Below are 19,505 nucleotides of genomic sequence, written 5' to 3'. Positions count from 1 at the left end.
CACATTGATGGATTTTTTTCAGTTTATTTTTTCCTATTACCATTCTCATGTCTAAAAATGAACATTTTTCTGAATTCATTTTCTTTGTTCTTAAACTTAAATTCTTCAAAACCTTACCTTAAATCCTACCACCATAATAGGATTTATAATATTAGCTGTAGAGTCAATATTGCCCTTTGAATTACTGACATTATATATAGTATCGTAAACTGCTTTATTTTATAATTTGTAAAAAGGGATTTCTAAGTATTAATTTCAACTTCAGTATTATGCATGAAGGAATATCATCTGCCACCTTTTGTTTATCTATCACAGCCCCATTTTCCAGGAAGCACAAGGTGAATGCAATGTATTCATTTTTGCGCATATCACTCCCACTAATGTATTTATTGCTTTCTGCATCCAGACACATGCAGCAGGTAAAGCTGACAGACTGGCAACTCCTTCAGTCACATAAAGGGCACTCTGCATTTGGTTTCAGAATTTCTTGCTTAAAGAGACGAAAAAAAGGATCAATTTCTCTAACATAAGTACTGTCTTGATCCCTGCTAGAAGTACAAAGGAAAAGATAAAGTTCCTCTGTGATTCCTTTCAGTCATTTCACTCCTTTCCAAGCTTCCTTTTTTTTGACTTTTCCAATCTTACGTGGTGCCACAATACTCTTTGATCACCCTTCATATTCACTCTCAATTTTAGAGTTGGCAGTTGGTTTTACAGCCAGCTGCCCTTCCTGCTACAGTACTAACCCTCCCTATTTATTTGGGCGACAGACTGGCACTACAATTTGCTGTGCTGCCTGTGGCACTAGCTGGTGACAGTGTACTTTTCAGAGTTGCATACAAAGAATTAATCATGCAGAAGGGATATGTAAAGACTATTTGAACTTAACAAACTATTTTCCTTCCATGAGTTACTGCCTTGGAGATGAAGGGAATTGCCAATTGAATGCAACTAGCTCCATTGTGCTTTTGTACTAAATGTTCATTTTAGTGTTGGAACGTTTTGATGTGGTAAGTGTTGTCATAATCTCATGTATTTCCTACTGGTTGTTGGAGGAGCAACATTGACAGCAAGTTGACTGACGATGATGAAGATCCTTAAACGAAAAGCTGATTATTATTTTTTAAAAAGTGAATTTCAAAAGCTAAAGGGACTTTGAAATGATGATGGTAATTTTTTTTTAATTGCTTGCAAACAGATCAATTCAGACTAGACCCGGTGTAATCCAGAGCTGTTCATCATGGAAGCAGAATTCTCATTCATATTGCAGCAGGGTCCAGCAACAACAAATGCATTCGTGGGCTGCCGTCTCTCAGCCAACCTGGAGTGGAGCTCCAGAGGTTGTTGACCTTACCCTTGATGAAGATGCTAGACGCAGATACTTGCTGTGAGCAATTATCGTGTGCTGTCTTTGTTCAGTGGTGCAAGATGACAAAAGTAGAGGGGAAAAAATGCTCAGTAGCTCCTTTCTATTGTTCACAAAGATTTGAAAAGTTGTTATTTTGCTTTTTTCATTGAGTGAAGTTTCTGTATTTTTCAACATCCAGTACTATCCAAAAAGGTATGTTTCACATTTGTCTTAAAATGTCAATACATCAACATTATGGGACTCATATTGGGCGACTGAATGTTTTTAAGTGGCTCTGTTTCTAAAATAGTTTTGTATTTTATGTAGTCCCAGATTATTTAGTAGGTTTCAGGATTCACATTAGGCATGCCTAACTTGGACTTAGATGTTTTTGAGTTAATTTGACATTTAAGTACTGCATCTAAATTCACTAGAAATTTTAGCAGCAATGAAATAGTGAACTGTGATTTTCTCCCCTTTTCAATTAAATCTGCTAGTTCAGCAAAAGATAAATTTATTTAAGGTTAGTGACAGGGCTTCTGTAATAAAGGCAAAATGATAGGGCTCTGAGCTTGCATAAGTAGTGCTGACTCACCAATTACAATATGTGCCATCATTTCAGTCGAAGAAGATTCTTCCACCTATAATTCCAATTGATGCCCTTAGTAATGCACAGCCACAAAGGAAAATATAAAGTCATTCATCACCTTAATCTATCAGTGAGTCTAAGTTTATTAGTGGCTTAATCCATGCTTCTATCGTACTAAAAAGGTTTGATTAGTTACTGAGTAAAAGTAATTGTGTCTGTCTGTCCAATGGGTAATCCTAATTTGTATTAATTTTCAAAAGGTTTCAGTTGGTCTTAGTAATTGCAGACTGTTTCTCAGCTGCTAAAATTGCAGTATGCGAAAATGAATTGTAAAGAATTATAAGTGAAAGAATATTATTCATTCTTATTCCAATAGCATTAATTTTAGTTACTATCTCAGTATAATAAATGGCTGAAATATAGTCAGATAAACATAGTTATAATAAATAATTTCTCTCCATTAAAGCTATTTAAACAGTGGAATGAACAAGTAAGAAAGCTTCAACTGATCACTAAAGTTCTTGTTTAAACCTCTTATTTGATAGGAATATGTTGATAATTCATTTTGATTAGAAAAGAAAGTAGTTATAAGTAGGACTAAAAGAAAAATCTTACTCCCAAAGCTTCCATTGGACTGTAATTGGAAGGAATAATTTGTAAAAAAAAAAGAACTTTTTCCAAAGGTTGAAACAGCCAGGAACAAATAGTTCTGAAAACTGTATTCCCATTATGTTTTCTACCCAAGGGAATTTGAGGCATCAGTAGTAGCGTACTGAATGCTGCATTAACTTTGTGGCTTATTTTATCCCTCAGGCATCTTTATCGTTTTAGTTTCTAGATTGTCTGGTTGCCACTCATGATATGGTGGCCTGAAATAAAACTTATAAAACCTTGGAAGAAACTTAGTGCATGACACTATAATAGCTGTGCAACACAATGCATTTTTATAAGCACTTGATTTACCTGTTATGCTCAGATAAGTTTTATTTGGTGATGTACACCAAGATGAAAGAATAGCTCACTGGGTAATTGCATAACTGTACTGGTTCAAAGGGATCAGAATATTCTCAGGTTTATACTCTTTACTGACATCAGCTTGACCCCCCCTGCCCATGATCTGTGCCAGAAAGTTACATATACGTAGTTGCACATGAAGACGGAATTGATATTGTATGTGATGTTTCCCTGTGGTGGAAAAGGTACAGACCCTGTGAATCATAGAATCTTGCAGTATACAGAAGTCATTCAAGTATGGAAGCATCTAGTTAGTCCTTCAACCTGTTTTTCCCCACAGCCATGCAAATTTTATGTAAAGAATGGCCAGTAGAGAAAAGTGCTTGAAGGAAGGCAGTGTTGGGAGCTGTCCTATGCCCTCCATACATTAAGAAAACTGTTATCTGTGCAGATATGTTTGCATTAGCACTGTGGTAAATTTATTTATAAAGTTGTTGAAAATGGGTCCTGCAAATTGAAGCAGTGCTAAGTGTTTCAGCAGCCTTCAATTGCAGATCAAAGACTTGTTCACCGTACCATCTTGGAGAGTACTGAATGAGTACCAAAACTGAATTCCTGGAGACTTTATGTGGAAACGTGCCTTTTTGGTTACCTGATGTAAGCGGTTATTCTTAAAAGTCACTAAAACCTGGTTTATGTGGTAATAGTGTCTGAGTTTTGATTTAACTTGTGTTAGTTAAGGTCTTCTTGCTTTTTTCCAAAACATCTAGTATTAAAAGTTTTGTGCATTTATGTTTAAGTAACAACAGATTTTTTTTGTTCCTGAGTTCCTTCAGCTAGTGTCTAATGTTAATTATATTAGGTTGTTTAAATTGGGACAGATTAGGGAGTGTTTAAATTTAAAGTGCAGTATCTTCATTGCTTTGAAAGTGATTAGATTCCAAGGATGGGCTGATGCTCTGCTTTCAACAATTGCAGTTTCTATCTTTAGAGGTTGCTTACTAAGCTGTTGGCAGGCTACAGTAGACTCTTGTCTGCAGGTTCCTAGACCATGATAGTCAGCTTCCCATAACACATGTGGCAAAGAAAAGCAAAGGACCCTCCCCTTTCAAATTAAAGACAATACATCCACCTGAAATGCAAAAATTTAAATTTTTGGTTATGGATTTTGATGATCACAAGGTCAAAAGAAGGCATTTTATACACAAGGTATATAACCTCAGATACATGTCATGTTTAAAAAGCAAAACCGCCCAATGTCTTAAAGGCTTAACTGGTATTTGAGAGGGTAACTTTACTATTTGACAAGTTTTTCTTGGGCTTATGGTACTATCACATGACCAGAACCAAACTCGTATTCTATCTAATTTAAACTAAAATCTTACAGCACAATGTAATCTGAACCAACTTTATACCATGGCACCTTCTTCAACTAGTGGGGATAGCCTGGTTTTATATGCCTATTGCATAATACTGAGTGATAATAGACAACTCCACCTGAAAAGTAACGTGTAGATGCTATCATATCTAGCACTTAATAATGCTGTTTCTACAGAGAAGGGCTTTTTTAAAAAAAAGTATTGGATCTCAGTACTGCTACTTTCAGGTGGAATAGCATCACTGCATCGCACAGTGTGTTTGCTGATTTACTACTTAACCATGCTTTGTGATCCTCACTGTACAAATTTGCATCGGTTTACAGTCCACAAAATCATTTTCTCATCTTCAAGATTCTCAACTTGTTTTTGAAATCTTGCAATAAATGTATTCCACCTCAGGACAAAGTGAAAGAGCCATTGCTTGAATCTTTGGGAAAAGTAAATAAAATTAAAACCTGGGCAGTGAAGGATGTATTTATTGCACAGCCTAGGTCTTTCTTGAACAGGAAAGTTTTCATTAATGTTGGCATGCTTGTTCACTAGAGAGGAACTTCCAGTCCAATAGATGGAGAGAAAATGTCTCCATTCATTTTAGCAAAAAGAGGTGAAGTGTGTTCCAGAAGTGCAAAGGCTGTTAAAACAAATTGTTACATTAAGGTTTGCTTGACATGCTCATGAATCCTCACCTATGAAGGGAATGCTGGCTTCTTAGAAAGGTAGTAAGTATCCATGGATCCTTGCCTGTTTAACTGTTTTGCATTCTGTCTTAACCCAAGTTGTGCTTGGCTTCAGTGGTAAAATGCAAATCTTTTTTGAAGTTTAATTTAGGTTATTGAATGAATTATTATTCAAACAAATATTACATCTGAATTAAATGAGACTAAACTAGATCCCTACATTATCCTTTACCTACTATGTCACCACTTACCCTAACTCAATAATATTGCATTTTCATTTTCATAATGGATCTATCCCTCCCTAAAATTGCAGATCAATACTCAAACAACTTGTTTTAAATCTTTTCTCTACAAAAAATTACCTTTGCTAAAATAAAGCATGAACCATTATCACTAACACTTTTTGTGGTTTTCAGCACACATTATGTTGTAATTTTTGTGCAAATTTTGTGCTTTCATATTTATTGATCTCCATTTTCTATTGCTGTATGTGTGTATCAGCAATATTCAATGGATATCCTATGACAAATGAGTGATCAGAATCAGCACATAACATTCTTGGAAACTGTTTGCATCAATATCTTCGCATTTAATACTTTAGAAACCTGGAAGCTCGTATTGGGCATCATGAATATGTTATGCATTAACTTTCCTCATTAGTGAAATCTCTGGGGAAACTGTAATGCACTGCTGGTGTTCAACTCAGTGGCATATCTGTTGTGATGTTTTTCTGATGCTTTTGTTTAAATTGAGGATGGTTTATGTATTTGATAATCTTTAGCATATGTTGTGCCCCTGAATCTTTGTAATCGAGGACTGAGCAATGACTTAAGCAGTGTTACGGGAGAACAATGGAGGACATCTCTTCAGCTGATTGTTTCAAGTTGTGATGCAGCATGATTCACACTCTCATTTCAAAGTGTGGCCCAGTAAAGAATTCTTTACTGATTTGGGAAGCGTGGAAAGAATTAAAAAACAGGTAAATTTAACAGGCTGAGCAGTAACAGTAGAGTCTGTCCATTCGGTGTTGTGGTTGAGTCAGGTAAAGCGGATAAAATATGTTTTTCCTTCAGATTAATCTTCCTAACCTTCATCTTTCCAGTTAAGTTACAAAGGGCTCTGATTAAATGTGCAATGATGTGTGATATTGAGCCATGCTCATCAGATATTGTCTTGTTTTGATCCTGAGTAAAGTGAACTGAGCATGTTTGGAGCTAGGAGCATTATAATTAGCCTTAATGTTTTGCAGCAGTTATAGTATGCCAAAATTAAGGAGGTCCTGTTGTTATCATCTCTGAATTATTATGCAACGATCCATGTGGAAAGTTGTATGTATATAATGTAAGGTGGAAAATAATATTTGGTTTGGTTACAATGCCCTCGTTGTAAAATATGCTGACGACATTCAGTGTCTAAGCTTGTATTTGAAGAATTTCCACTGATGATGGATTGTGGGGCTAAACAGTATCCATGGGAACATACCCAAGCATGATTCAGAACCTGAAGGGAGAAACTTGGGAAGGAGGTCGAAGAAACCGTTGAGTAGATCATAGTTCTGGCTGAAAGAGGACAAACTTGAGATGATGACCAGTGCATGAACTCCAAATAGACTTGCTCAGTACAGAGAGTTGTATGATTCACGTTGGAACTTAGCTGGTTGGAAGAAATTCAAAAATCATAAAAAACAAAATGGGAACTAAATACAGAGGGTGCAATCTAATGTTATCAAAAGGAATAAATAAAGAGGGAATTTGCTTATCTGCTAGTTAGAGGTATTACAGTGCAGAATTTCACCTTGTAGCAAATCAGAGTTCTAGTGTGTAACAAACAAGCATACATATTCACCTCCACAACTACTACTATTTAAATCTGGACACCCAGGCAGTGTGAGGGTTAGTTTGTATTTTCAGAACCATCTTTCGATTGACATTTTATATTATTTTTCTGTTAAATTCATTTGTGTGGGAATGGAATAAATGTTATTTTCTACTGAAGACCAGTGCCCACAATGATAACAGCAAGAACAAAAGGAATTGAGGTATTATATTGCTTGTAAGTTTCATTAAAGCATAAAAATTGTATAGAATTATTACAAATGTTTTATGCGCGATATAAGGGAGCAATTCTAAATAATCCTCAGCATGTAAATTTTGATCTTGTGAGATTGCACTAATTATGGACTTTGTTTTGCCCCTGCTCAGTATTGATTTTTTTCTGGAAAAATGTAAATACTGTTTGTGCTGCCTTGTATGGAGCTGTGGTGGCAGTGTATAGATTTTTAACTGTTATGCAGTGATTATATGAAATAGAAAAATTGAGACAGGAAAATAAAAATTTAACTTTTAAACATTATTGTTGCAAGTTGACTTTTTTTGTAATTATTCTTTTAGTTGCAGTTGGTAGTTATCAAATATGCTTTTCAATTTTGTGTTTTCTCAATGACTCTCTAACATACTAACATAGTTCCTCAAAATAGCATTGTTGAGCTTTCAATCTGATTTTTGTTGTCAAAACTGAAACGGAATCAACATAGTTTGAAAATATAAAACTACTTAAAATTTTCACCAACTCCTCCTCTAGGGCAACTAGGGACGGGCAATAATGACCACATCCAAGAGTGAATAAAACAAAACTCTGAATAATTTGGTAGATGCTTTTTTAAAAAAAAAGTTTCTGGAAAGCTGTAATAAGTCTTGAAATGGACAACAGGTTTACCAGTGTCTGAAAAAAAGGGTTAATGCTTTGAGTGTGTACTTTGTTTTTTAAAAACAAAGCAGTTGATCTGAAAGTTTTTCACTGGTTCCTTTGTGAAAGTACTTGGGGCTTTTTCTCTTGGCTGTCTCCAATGTTCAACCCTCAAGATATTCCTGAATTGAGTGTCCTTTGAACAAACTGACTAACACATCTGCAATTTCATCAACTAAATTAATGCTCTGAGGTGGCCACCATTTGAGTCTTGTTAAAGTCTCCTTATTACTTCAATTATCTATTTTTTAATATTCTTCTAATTTCACTATACACCTCTACCTTTTCTCAACTTTTTAGGATCCCTTGCACTGTTGGAGTTATGTCCTCCTTTCCCTTCTGAAAACAGATGCAAAGTACTCATTTACAAATCTCATTTCCTTGTTAGCCTGCATGTCTGATTTGACCCATTCCTCTTTACATCTCACTTTCTCTTAATATATCTATTAAAATATTTGTTATTAACTTTGGTATCCCTCTTACAAAAATGTTTTCCCCATAGTGGGGAAGTCCAAAATTAAGGGGCATATTTTTAAGGTGAGAGGAGAAAGATTTAAAAAGGAGGGGTAACATTTTTAACATTTGTGTGTGGAGTGAACTGCCAAAGTAAGTGGTGCCAAAGTAAGTTACAATGCTTAAAAGCCATTTGGTTAGGTTCATGAATAGGAGAGGTTTGGAGAGATATGGGCCAAGCACAGGTAGGTGGGACTAGTTTAGTTTGGGAAAATGGTCAATGTGGACTGATTGGACGGAAGGGTCTGTATCAATGCTGGATGATTTATGAGGGCATAGATTTAAGGTGACGGGCGAAAGGTTTAAAAGGGACATGAGGTGCAACTTTTTTCATGCAGAGGGTGGTGCATGTTTGGAATGAACTGCCAGAAGCAGTGGTGGAGGCAAGTACAATTTCATCTTTTAAAAGATATCTGGCTACACATATGAATAGGAAGGGTTTAGAGGGATATGGGCTGGCAAATGAGACTTGATCTGCTGAGGAATTCTGGTCGCAATGGACCAGTTGGACTGAAGGGTCTGTTTCCATGCTGTGTAACTCCATGTTTATAATTCTCTGCATCTGCTTTTCATATAAATAATACATGAATTGATTTTGTACATCATTCTTAAGGCACGGAGCCAAAACGATTATTCAGCCATGAGAGTCATTTCCTATCTGGTAACCCCTGACACCCAAATTTTTAACAAAAATCCTGGACAGCAATCAGGAGAAGCAGAAATTGATTTTTGCCTCCTACCAAATGAGATCGGTTATGTGGACAACAGTGGCATCCTGTTTGAGTCAGCATACATCAAGAATGTACCATTAGCCATGTGTGCCATCATTTGTTACTTAGTAATTAAAGAATAGAGTTATTACGAGATACATCTTAATCTAATATCACTCTGAAGCCAGATCTCATGACTCTAGTGCTAATGTTCTCTCAAATCTGACTTTAAGGCTAATCAAACCTATCCTGATGTTGGAATGAATCATATCCTTCAGCGTGTAGTATAAATTTTGCAACTTGACAACAGGAAGATTGCAAAACAGTCCTGAGAAAGTCAGGATGCTTCAGCGATTATGTAATTCAAGCCATGTAAGGTGATCTAGATGCTATGTCAGGCTAAATGATAGCTCCAGCTCATTTTCCTTGAGGGTGACATCAGTCCATATTTTATAGATACGTATTTCTGAAATCAAAGAATGGTTTCACCGTGTCTGTGAGCCATTTAATATCTAAACACAGTGGATAAGGTAGTCAAGAAGGCACATGGCGTTGCTTGCCTTCATTGGTCAAGTTGAGAGTGGAGTGCTGGAAAAGTACAGCAGGTCAGGTAGCATCTGAGGCACAGGAGAATCAACGTTTCGGGCATAAGTCCATCGTCAGTAATGAAGCTTGTAGGTCGAGGCTGAGAGATACATGGGAAGAGGTGGGTTGGCGGCAAGGTAGCTGGGAAAGTGATAGGAAAGTGAGGGAGAAGGTGATAGGTCAGAGGGAGGAGTGATGGATGGGTCTGGAGGGCGGTGCCGAGTTGGAAGTTTGGGGCTGGGATAACGTGGGGGGAGGGGAAATGAGAAAGCTGTTGAAATCCATATTTATCCCGTGTGGTTGCAGGGTCCTAAAGCAGAATATGAGGCGTTGGGTGGTAATGGTTTGGCAGTGGAGGAGGCCCAGGACCTGCATGTCCTTGTCTGAGCTCCAGCATCTACAGTCCTCACTTTCTCTTAGTTGTCCTTCATCAGTCAAGCATAGCCTATAAAAATTGGCAAGTCATGTTGCAGCAGTCTTGATAGATCTGGATGGATATATGAACAGGAAGGGTTTGGATATGGGCCAAATGCTGACAAATGAAGCTAGATTTATTTAGGATATCTGGTCAGCATGAACGAGTTGGACCAAAGAGTCTGTTTCCATGCTGTATATCTGCTATGACTGCATTTGGAATATAGTTCCGGAACGCCAGAAATATGTGGAAAGTACCTTGAATGCACTGCCAGGGGAGGTGGCAGAAGCAAAGACGGTAGCAATGCTTAAGAGCCATCTTTATGTGGAAAGCAGGGAATAGAGGGATATGACTGTGTAGGGGCAAAAGGTTTTTAGTTTAGAAAGGTGTTGGCACAGTCTTGGTTAGCCAAAAAGCCTATTCTTATGCTGAATTGTACTTTGTTCAGAGTGTGTACTCTTTTGGTGTAGGCCTGAACAGTGAGGCCTGACCCATCATTGTTCCAGTGAATTTATGATAGTACAGGTAATTGCTCAGTTGAATCCCGTACTGAATGTTCTGAAGGGGAGGGGAGGGACAACCTAATTACATTGAATGTAATTGCTCATACCTGCAGCAGTGTCTGAAAATCACATTTGCAATATTCTCATAAAAGTCAATTCAGCATAGTAGAAGGCCATTGAGCCACACATTCATGCCATTTTGGACCTTGGAAGTTTGTTTTTGAGTCCTATCATTCAGACTTCTTATTTCATCAAATGCCACATAACGAAGATGGTTTGTGCAACTCCACCAAGAAAATGACAAGTTCAATTTTGCAAACTTTTTTTGTGTAACAATCCCAATTAAAGGGCAAGTCAAATTCCAGAGTAAACCATATATACATGACGATTTGGAAAGACCTTACTATAAACAGCAAAGTCAAACAATATCCTTACAAATATTTGATCCCAATGAAAGATCACTCCTATTTAAATTTCTTACTCAACTGACAAGGACACAAGGGTCTCCATTCTGCACATTCATCAGATGTGATTCTCTGCTACTATCTCTCCCTGAGACACTGAACAATAGAGAGAACAGTCTGTAAGGTGAAGTGAATTGGAGCAACCAGCTTGGGATTGTAGCAATGGAAGATAAGGTGAACTTTCAATAGGTGAGTGACACCATAAGACTTAAGAGTAGAATTAGGCCATTCAATAAGATCATCACTGATCTGATGAACCTCAATTTCAAGCTCCTGGCTTTTCCTCATAACCATTGATTCCATTGCTGATTATATTCACCTTATTGACGCAAACGCAACCATTTTGTTCTGGGTTTTGTTTGACGATGGTGATAGTGAGATTTTAAAAATTATTTGGATGTCATTATAGTTATTAATTAAGTAAAAGAGGAATGTATAAGACACTGGTGAATGGTATCACTGCAGAGACCTCCAAAGAACAAAGGGAAATTTTGGAGAACCACAAGGAAGAGGGATGGCCACACAGTGTGATTTGTCCCGGGCCTTGCAACTTCTTATGGTCATCTCTGCCCACAGGCTTTCATTCCTGATGAAGGGCTTTTGCCCGAAACGTCGATTTTACTGCTCCTCGGATGCTGCCTGAACTGCTGTGCTCTTCCAGCACCACTAATCCAGAATCCGGTTTCCAGCATCTGCAGTCATTGTTTTTACCTAAAAACACAGCAATTCTAGTGACTTTTAGACTGACCAACAGTATATCTGGTATGGATGTTTGCTTCTGAACTGACCCTGCTTATAGCCTCTAACCTCATTCCCATGGGGCATAAGATCAAAACTTAACACTTCAAAAATGATTTCACCAGGTTAGCGTCTGTTGTCAAATAACTGCAAAGAACTGAGAGTGGTGGAACCCTGAAACAAATACAATGTGCTGGAGAAACTCAGCAGGTCTGGCAGCATCTGTTGAGAGAAAATCCTGACGGGCAGAGATAAGATGAATGACAAGGGTCTTTTTCCTAGGGTGGGGGAGTTCAAAACTAGGGGCATATTTTTAAGGAGAAAGATTTAAAAAGGACATGAGCAACTTTGGTTCATGTGTGGAACAAACTGCCAGAAAAAGTGGTGGATGTGGGTACATTTACGATGTTTAAAAGACATTTGGATGAGTTCATGAACAGGAAAAGTTTGGAGGGATACGGGCCAAGCATAGGCAAAGTAGAACTAGTTTAGTTTGGGAATATGGACGGCATGAACTGGTTGGACCAAAGGGTCTGTTACCATGCTGTATGACAGCTGTATGTAAAACAGCGTTAATGTTTCAACTCCAGTGATGCTCCATTAAGCTAACAGCTGGATAAGGGTGGTTTTTATGCTGATGAAAGGATGAAGGGTGGCAGTGGGAGTAAATAGAGAACATGGAAATGGAGAGACAGAGAGTAAAATGGTGATCAATTTATGATAAGTCAAGAGATAAATAACTAATGAGCAATGTGAATAGTTGAAAGTGGGTTAGCTATACAGGGAGCAGCTCATACAATATAGGTCCTAGGGGTGTGAGGGAAGGATAACTGATATAGAGGGTGATCGCGCTGTGAAATTGTTAAATTCAATGTTGAGTCCTGAAGGCTGTCAGGTGCCAAAGTGGAAGATGAGGTGTTGTTCCTCCAGTTTGCTCTGAGCCTCACTGGCATACTGCAGCAGCCTGATACGCAAATGTTGACATGGGAACACGGTGGTGTGTTGAAGTGGCAGGCAACTGGAAGCTCTAGGTCATTTTTACCAACTGAATGTAGGTGTCTGCAAAGCAGTCATTCAGTCTCTGTTCATCTCCCTAATGTAGTAGAGACTATTGTGAGTAGCAAATACAGTGGACTAGGTTGAATGAAGTCGAAGAAAAACACTTCTTCACCTGGATGGTATGTTTGAGGCCTTGAATTGTGAGATGGGAAGAACTAAATGGGCAAATGTTACACCTACAATTGCTGGAAGGTATCTTTGGGATGTGGGGAAGCATTGGGAGTGAAGGAGGAGTGGACTAGAGTGTCCTGGAGGGAATGGTTTCTGGGAATGTTGACAAAGGAGGGGTTGGGAAAATACTTATTTGATGGTGACTTCACACTGGAGGTGGTGGCTTGTGATCATTTGGAAGTGTCAAAGGCCTCAAAACATTAACTCTGTTTTTCTCTCAACAAATGCTGCCAGACCCACTGAGTTTCTCCAGCACATTTTGTTTTCGTTTCAGCTTCTCTAGTTACTCTAAGTCACCTGATTTCTTGGAAATGCTTTATTTACGCACTGTGGAAAAAAATGCAGTCATTTTCACAGAATAAAACCAAAACCCATTTACTTCTACTTTTTGAATCCAGAGATTAGAGGGTGGAGGTGTCATAGTAGGATTGTCACTGGATCACTAATCCAGCGACCTAGGTTAATATTTTGGGGACGTGAGTTGAAATAACTCCTTGGTAGATGGTGAAAGTTGAACTCCGTTAGTAAATAGAGTCATAGAGATGTACAGCATGGAAACAGACCCTTAGGTCCAACTCGTCCATGCTGACCAGATATCATAACCTAATCTAATCCCATTTGCCAGCACTTGGCCTATATCCTTCTAAACCTTTCCTATTCATATACCCATCCAGGTGCCTTTAAAATGTTGCAATTGTACCAGCCTACACCACTTCCTCTGGCAGCTCATTCCATACATGCGCTACCCTCTGCATGAAAACGTTGCCCTTAGGTCCCTTTTATATCTTTCCCCCCTCACCCTAAACCTGTGCCCTCCAGTTCTGGACTTCCCCACCGAAGAGAAAAGACTTTGTCTAATTATCCTATCCATGCCTTTCATAATTTTGTAAATCTCTAAGGTCACCCCTGAGCCTCCGATGCTGCAGGGAAAAGCACCCCAGCCTGTTCAGCCTCCCCCTATAGCTCAAATTCTCCAACCCTGGCAACATCCTTGTAAATCTTTTCTGAACCTTTTCAAGTTTGATAACATCCTTCCGATAGGAAGGAGACCAAAATTGCATGCAATATTCCAACAGTGGCCTGACTAATGTCCAGCTGCAACATGACCTCCCAACTCCTATACTCAATACTCTGACCAATAAAGGAAAGCATACAAGCTAGTCTTATGGTAACCTGGAAATCAACATAAATTTTTATAAAAACCCTTCACTAATGCCTCTTAGGGAAGGAAAATCTGCCATCCTTACCTGATCTGGCCTACATGTGACTCCAGACCCACAGCAATGTGGTTGACTCTTAACTGTCTTCTAAAGTGGCCCAGCAACCACTTTGTTCCTGATCCTTTCGTCCACTGGCCAGCAAGGGGTACAAGTCATTTGACTGGAGGAGGTTATAGTTCAGTTTGATTTCACTTCCACAATTTTGTGTTGGCTTCACTTAATAATGATCAACAGCCACAACCCATTTCTCTTAGCCTGGACAACTAGGACTTGAGGCCTACTGTAATAGCAACAACAACTTGCAATTATATGCTGCCTTTAATGCTGTAAGTTACCCAATAGTACTTCACATGAGCGTCATTTAACATTTGGCACTAAGCCACTGAGATTTTGTCATAGAGACTTTAAGAAGTATCTTAAATGAGCAAAGAGAGTTTGAGAGAGAAATCCAGAGTTAGTATATAGGCAGCTGATGGAACAGGCCAGCAAAATAAACTCTGTGCATCTTGACCTGAATCATCTGGCACTGTACATCTTTGTGCAGTATGCATTGGTGACACTTCGAAAAATGTTTTACTTGATTATGCCCCAGATTTCATTGTAATTAATGGTTGAAATTGTCAGATTGTGAAATGAAGGCAAATGAAACTGAAGTATTCTGAGCTGCACCTACAGTAGTACGTGGAAGTCAGTTCCTTTTTACTGTGATGTGAGGGTGCCAGTGTTGGACTGGGAGGCAAAGTCAAAAATCACACGACACTGGGTTATAGGTTTATTTTAAACCGTAAGTGTTTGAACACCCTGCTCCTTCCTCAGGCAGCTCAGTGAGAGAGAACACATCAGACACAGAATTTACAGTAAAAGATCAAAGGACCATACAACATCTTGGGGCAGGGAGTTACATATTAATCAATTGAAACCTGCACCACCAATCTAAATGATTAAAGACTTAATAGCCATATAGGTTTATTCAATGCATTCGCATAAGTTGTGTAACCCTTCGATCTTTTTCTATAAATTTTGTGACTGATGTATTCTTTCTCGCCTGAGGAAGGAGCGGGATCTCTGAAAGCTTGTGGTTTCAAGTAAACCTTTTTACTTGTAGACAGTCCCTTTAAATTTCTATTAGTACATCATTGAATAGCAGACTATCAGCAGCAGTACCGTCATCAGCTCCCACTTCCATGTGTTGTAACCGATGCCTCAAGCAGCAGCAGGCAGGCAGCTTACAGCTGAAGGTCATTGTTACATTGAACTTCACTAACCCTCCCCCAAACTGCTAGAGCTTACTGAATATAAATAACTCCTCATCTCACTGCCATCTGTGTCTCTCTTCTGACTTGTGCTTATCTCAGACAATGGGTCAAGTTACCAATAAAAAGGCTTTGGGGAAACGGGGTTCATTGAAGGATCTTTGCTCATCTTTTTCATGGAGTAATTGTCGCTTACCTGAACAAAAATACTGCAGATGCTAGAAATGTCAGAACTACTTGGCAAATATGGCAGTTTCTGTATGGAGTCAATGTTCAGGTCAATGACCTTTCATTAGAACCCAGCCTTTCTTTGGAAACGGTCTTGATCAAAGGTCCTGACCTGAAATGTTAACTTTTTCCTCCTCCACAGATGCTGATAGATCTAAATGTGGTTTCTATTTGAATACAGCGAGGAAACAAAAATAGCAATTACATTGATTGGTATATATAGTCTAAAGACCACCCACTAATGGGACAGATGAAGAGGAACAATTCTACAAGGTATTTCTACAAACATTCTAATCCTAAAGGGGAGCATAGAATTACCTAACTGTAAACTGAAGTAGTGATAGTCGGAAGAAGAGCAGTCCTGGATTGTGTACAAGAATTTTGTGCAGCAGTACATGTCCTGACCACTGAAAGAAGATCGTAGTCATTGTCAGCACAGAAATACACCCTTCAGTCCAACTCATCCAAGCCGACCAGAGATCCCAACCTAATCTAGTTCCACCTGCCAGCATTTGGCCCATATCCCTCTAAACCCTTCCTATTCATATACCCATCCAGATGACTTTAAATGTTGTAATTGTAACAGCCTGCATGAAAAGTTGCCCCTTAGGTCCCTTTTATATTTTTCCCCTCTCACCCCAAACCTATACCTCTAGTTCTGGACTCCCCCACCCCAGGGAAAATACCTTGTCTATTTATCCTTTCCATGCCCCTCATGATTTTATAAGCCTATATAAGGTCACCCCTCAGCCTCTGATGCTCTGGGGAAATCAGCCCCAGCCTATCCAGCCTCTCCCTATAGCTCAAATCCTCCAACCCTGGCAACATCCTTGTAAGTCTTTTCTGAACCCTTTCAAGTTTCACAGCATCTTTCCGATAGGAAGGAGTCCAGAGTTGCGCGCAATATTCCAACTGTGGCCTAACCAATCCCCTGTACAGCCGCAACATGACCTCCCACCTCCAACACACAATGCTCTGAACAATGAAGGAAAGCATACCAAACGCCGCCTTCACTATCCTATCTACTTGCAATTCTACTTTCAAAGAACTATGAACCTGTATTCCAAGGTCTCTTTGTTCAGCAACACTCCCTAGGACCTTACTATTAAGTGTATAAGTCCTGCTAAGATTTGCTTTCCCAAAATGCAGCACCTCACACTTATCTGAATTAAACTACATCTGCCACTTCTTAGCCTCTTGGTCCATCTGGTCAAAATCCTGTTGTAATCTGAGGTAACCTTCTTTACTGTCCACTAAATCTCCAATCTTGGTGTCATCTGCAAACTTACTAACTCTACCTCTTATGTTCACATCCAAATCATTCATGTAAATGGCAAAAACTAGTGGACCCAGTACCGATTCTTGTGGCACTCCACTGGTCACAGGCCTCCAGTCTGAAAAACAACCCTCTACCACCACCCTCTGTCTTCTTCCTTTGAGCCAGTTCTGTATCCAAATGGCTAGTTCTCCCTGTATTCCGTGAGATCTAACCTTGTCAAATGCTTTACTAAAGTTCATATAGATCACATCTACCACTCTGCCCTCATCAATCCTCTTTGTTACTTCTTCAACAAACTCAATCAAGTTTGTGAGACTTGATTTCCCACACACAAAGCCATGTTGACTATCTCTAATCTCCTGCCCCACTGAACTCATCTCTACCTACCTCGACACTGTCCTATCCCCCCTAGTCCAGGAACTCCCCACATACGTTCGAGACACCACCCACGCCCTCTACCTCCTCCAACACTTCCGTTTCCCTGGCCCCCAACGCCTCATCTTCACCATGGATATCCAATCCCTCTACACCTCCATCCGCCATGACCAGGGCCTCCAAGCCCTCTGTTTTTTCCTCTCTAGACATCCCCAACAGTACCCTTCCACCAACACTCTCATTCGTTTGGCCGAACTGGTCCTCACCCTAAACAATTTCTCCTTCGAATCCTCCCACTTCCTCCAGACCAAAGGGGTAGCCATGGGCACACGTATGGGCCCCAGCTATGCCTGTCTCTTTGTTGGCTACGTAGAGCAGTTGATCTTCCGTAATTACACTGGCACCACTCCCCACCTCTTCCTCCGCTACATTGATGACTGCATTGACGCCACCTCGTGCTCCCGCGAGGAGGTTGAGCAATTCATAAACTTCACCAACACATTCCACCCTGACCTTAAATTTACCTGGACCATCTCTGACACCTCCCTCCCCTTCCTGGACCTCTCCATCTCCATTAATGACGACCGACTTGACACTGACATTTTTTACAAACCCACCGACTCCCACAGCTACCTGGATTACACCTCTTCCCACCCTACCTCTTGCAAAAATGCCATCCCGTATTCCCAATTCCTCCGCCTCCGCCGGATCTGCTCCCAGGAGGACCAGTTCCACCACAGAACACACCAGATGGCCTCCTTCTTTAGAGACCACAATTTCCCTTCCCACGTGGTTAAAGATGCCCTCCAACGCATCTCGTCTACATCCTGCACCTCCGCCCTGAGACCCCACCCCTCCAACCGTAACAAGGACAGAACACCCCTGGTGCTCACCTTCCACCCTACCAACCTTCGCATAAACCAAATCATCCGCCGACATTTCCACCACCTCCAAACAGACCCCACTACCAGGAATATATTTCCCTCCCCACCCCTTTCCACCTTCCGCAAAGACCGTTCCCTCCGCGACTATCTGGTCAGGTCCATGCCCCCAAACAACCCACCCTCCAATCCTGGCACTTTCCCCTGCCACCGCAGGAACTGTAAAACCTGCGCCCACACCTCCTCCCTCACCTCTATCCAAGGCCCTAAAGGAGCCTTCCACATCCATCAAAGTTTTACTTGCACATCCACTAATATCATTTATTGTATCCGTTGCTCCCGATGCGGTCTCCTCTACATTGGGGAGACTGGACCCCTCCTAGCAGAGCACTTTAGGGAACATCTCCGGGACACCCGCACCAATCAACCACACCGCCCCGTGGCCCAACATATCAACTCCCCCTCCCACTCTGCCGAGATCATGGAGGTCCTGGGCCTCCTTCACCGCCGCTCCCTCACCACCAGACGCCTGGAGGAAGAACACCTCATCTTCTGCGTCGGAACACTTCAACCCCAGGGCATCAATGTGGACTTCAACAGTTTCCTCATTTCCCCTTCCCCCACCTCACCCTAGTTCTAAACTTCCATCTCAGTAACTGTCCCCATGACTTGTCTGGACTTGTCCTACCTGCCTATCTCCTTTTCCACCTATCCACTCCACCCTCTCCTCCTTGACCTATCACCTTCATCCCCTCCCCCACTCACCCATTGTACTCTATGCTACTTTCTCCCCACCCCCACCCTCCTCTAGCTTATCTCTGCTCGCTTTGGCTCACTGCCTTTATTCCTGATGAAGGGCTTTTGCCCGAAACGTCAATTTCGGAGCTACTTGGATGCTGCCTGAACTGCTGTGCTCTTCCAGCACCACTAATCCAGAATCTGGTTTCCAGCATCTGCAGTCATTGTTTTTATCTCTAATCAGCCTTGCCTTTCCAAATACATGTGTATCCTGTCCCTCAGGATTCCCTCCAACAACTTGCCCACCACCGAGGTCAGGCTCACTGGTCTATAGTTGCCTGGCTTGTCCTTACAACCCTTCTTAAACAGTGGCACCACGTTAGCCAATCTCTAGTCTTTTCAGCACCTGACCTGTGACTATCGATGATACAAATATCTCAGCAAGAGGCCCAGCAATCACTTCTCTAGCTTCCCACAGAGTTCTAGGGTACACCTGATCAGGTCCTGGGGATTTATCCACCTTAATGCGTTTCAAGACATCCAGCACTTCCTCCTCTGTAATATGAACATTTTACAAGGTGTCACCATCTATTTCCCTACAGTCTATATCTTCCATATCCTTTTCCACAGTAAATACAGATGCAAAATACTCATTTAGTATCTCTCCCATTTTCTGCGGCT

The 19,505-nt window shown here is 40.4% G+C and overlaps 1 protein-coding gene across 3 annotated transcripts in view; it reads left to right on the top strand.

The window, feature by feature from the left end:
- The window catches only part of ark2n (arkadia (rnf111) N-terminal like PKA signaling regulator 2n), a 125,553-nt gene extending 118,254 nt beyond the window's left edge, over window positions 1-7,299 (top strand). For all 3 annotated transcript variants that reach the window (XM_072575080.1, XM_072575097.1, XM_072575088.1), the window contains exon 6: window positions 1,199-7,299. In XM_072575080.1, the coding sequence (XP_072431181.1) occupies window positions 1,199-1,391 (193 nt within the window). In that variant the 3' untranslated portion in view covers window positions 1,392-7,299. The remainder of the gene's footprint in view (window positions 1-1,198) is intronic.
- Window positions 7,300-19,505: the final 12,206 nt, after the last annotated feature.

The sequence above is a fragment of the Chiloscyllium punctatum genome, chromosome 1 (assembly GCF_047496795.1).
Source record: "Chiloscyllium punctatum isolate Juve2018m chromosome 1, sChiPun1.3, whole genome shotgun sequence".
Classification (NCBI taxonomy): Eukaryota; Metazoa; Chordata; class Chondrichthyes; order Orectolobiformes; family Hemiscylliidae; genus Chiloscyllium; species Chiloscyllium punctatum.
The sequence above is the reverse complement of the archived record's forward strand: the minus strand, read 5'-3'. Positions and strand labels throughout refer to the sequence as shown.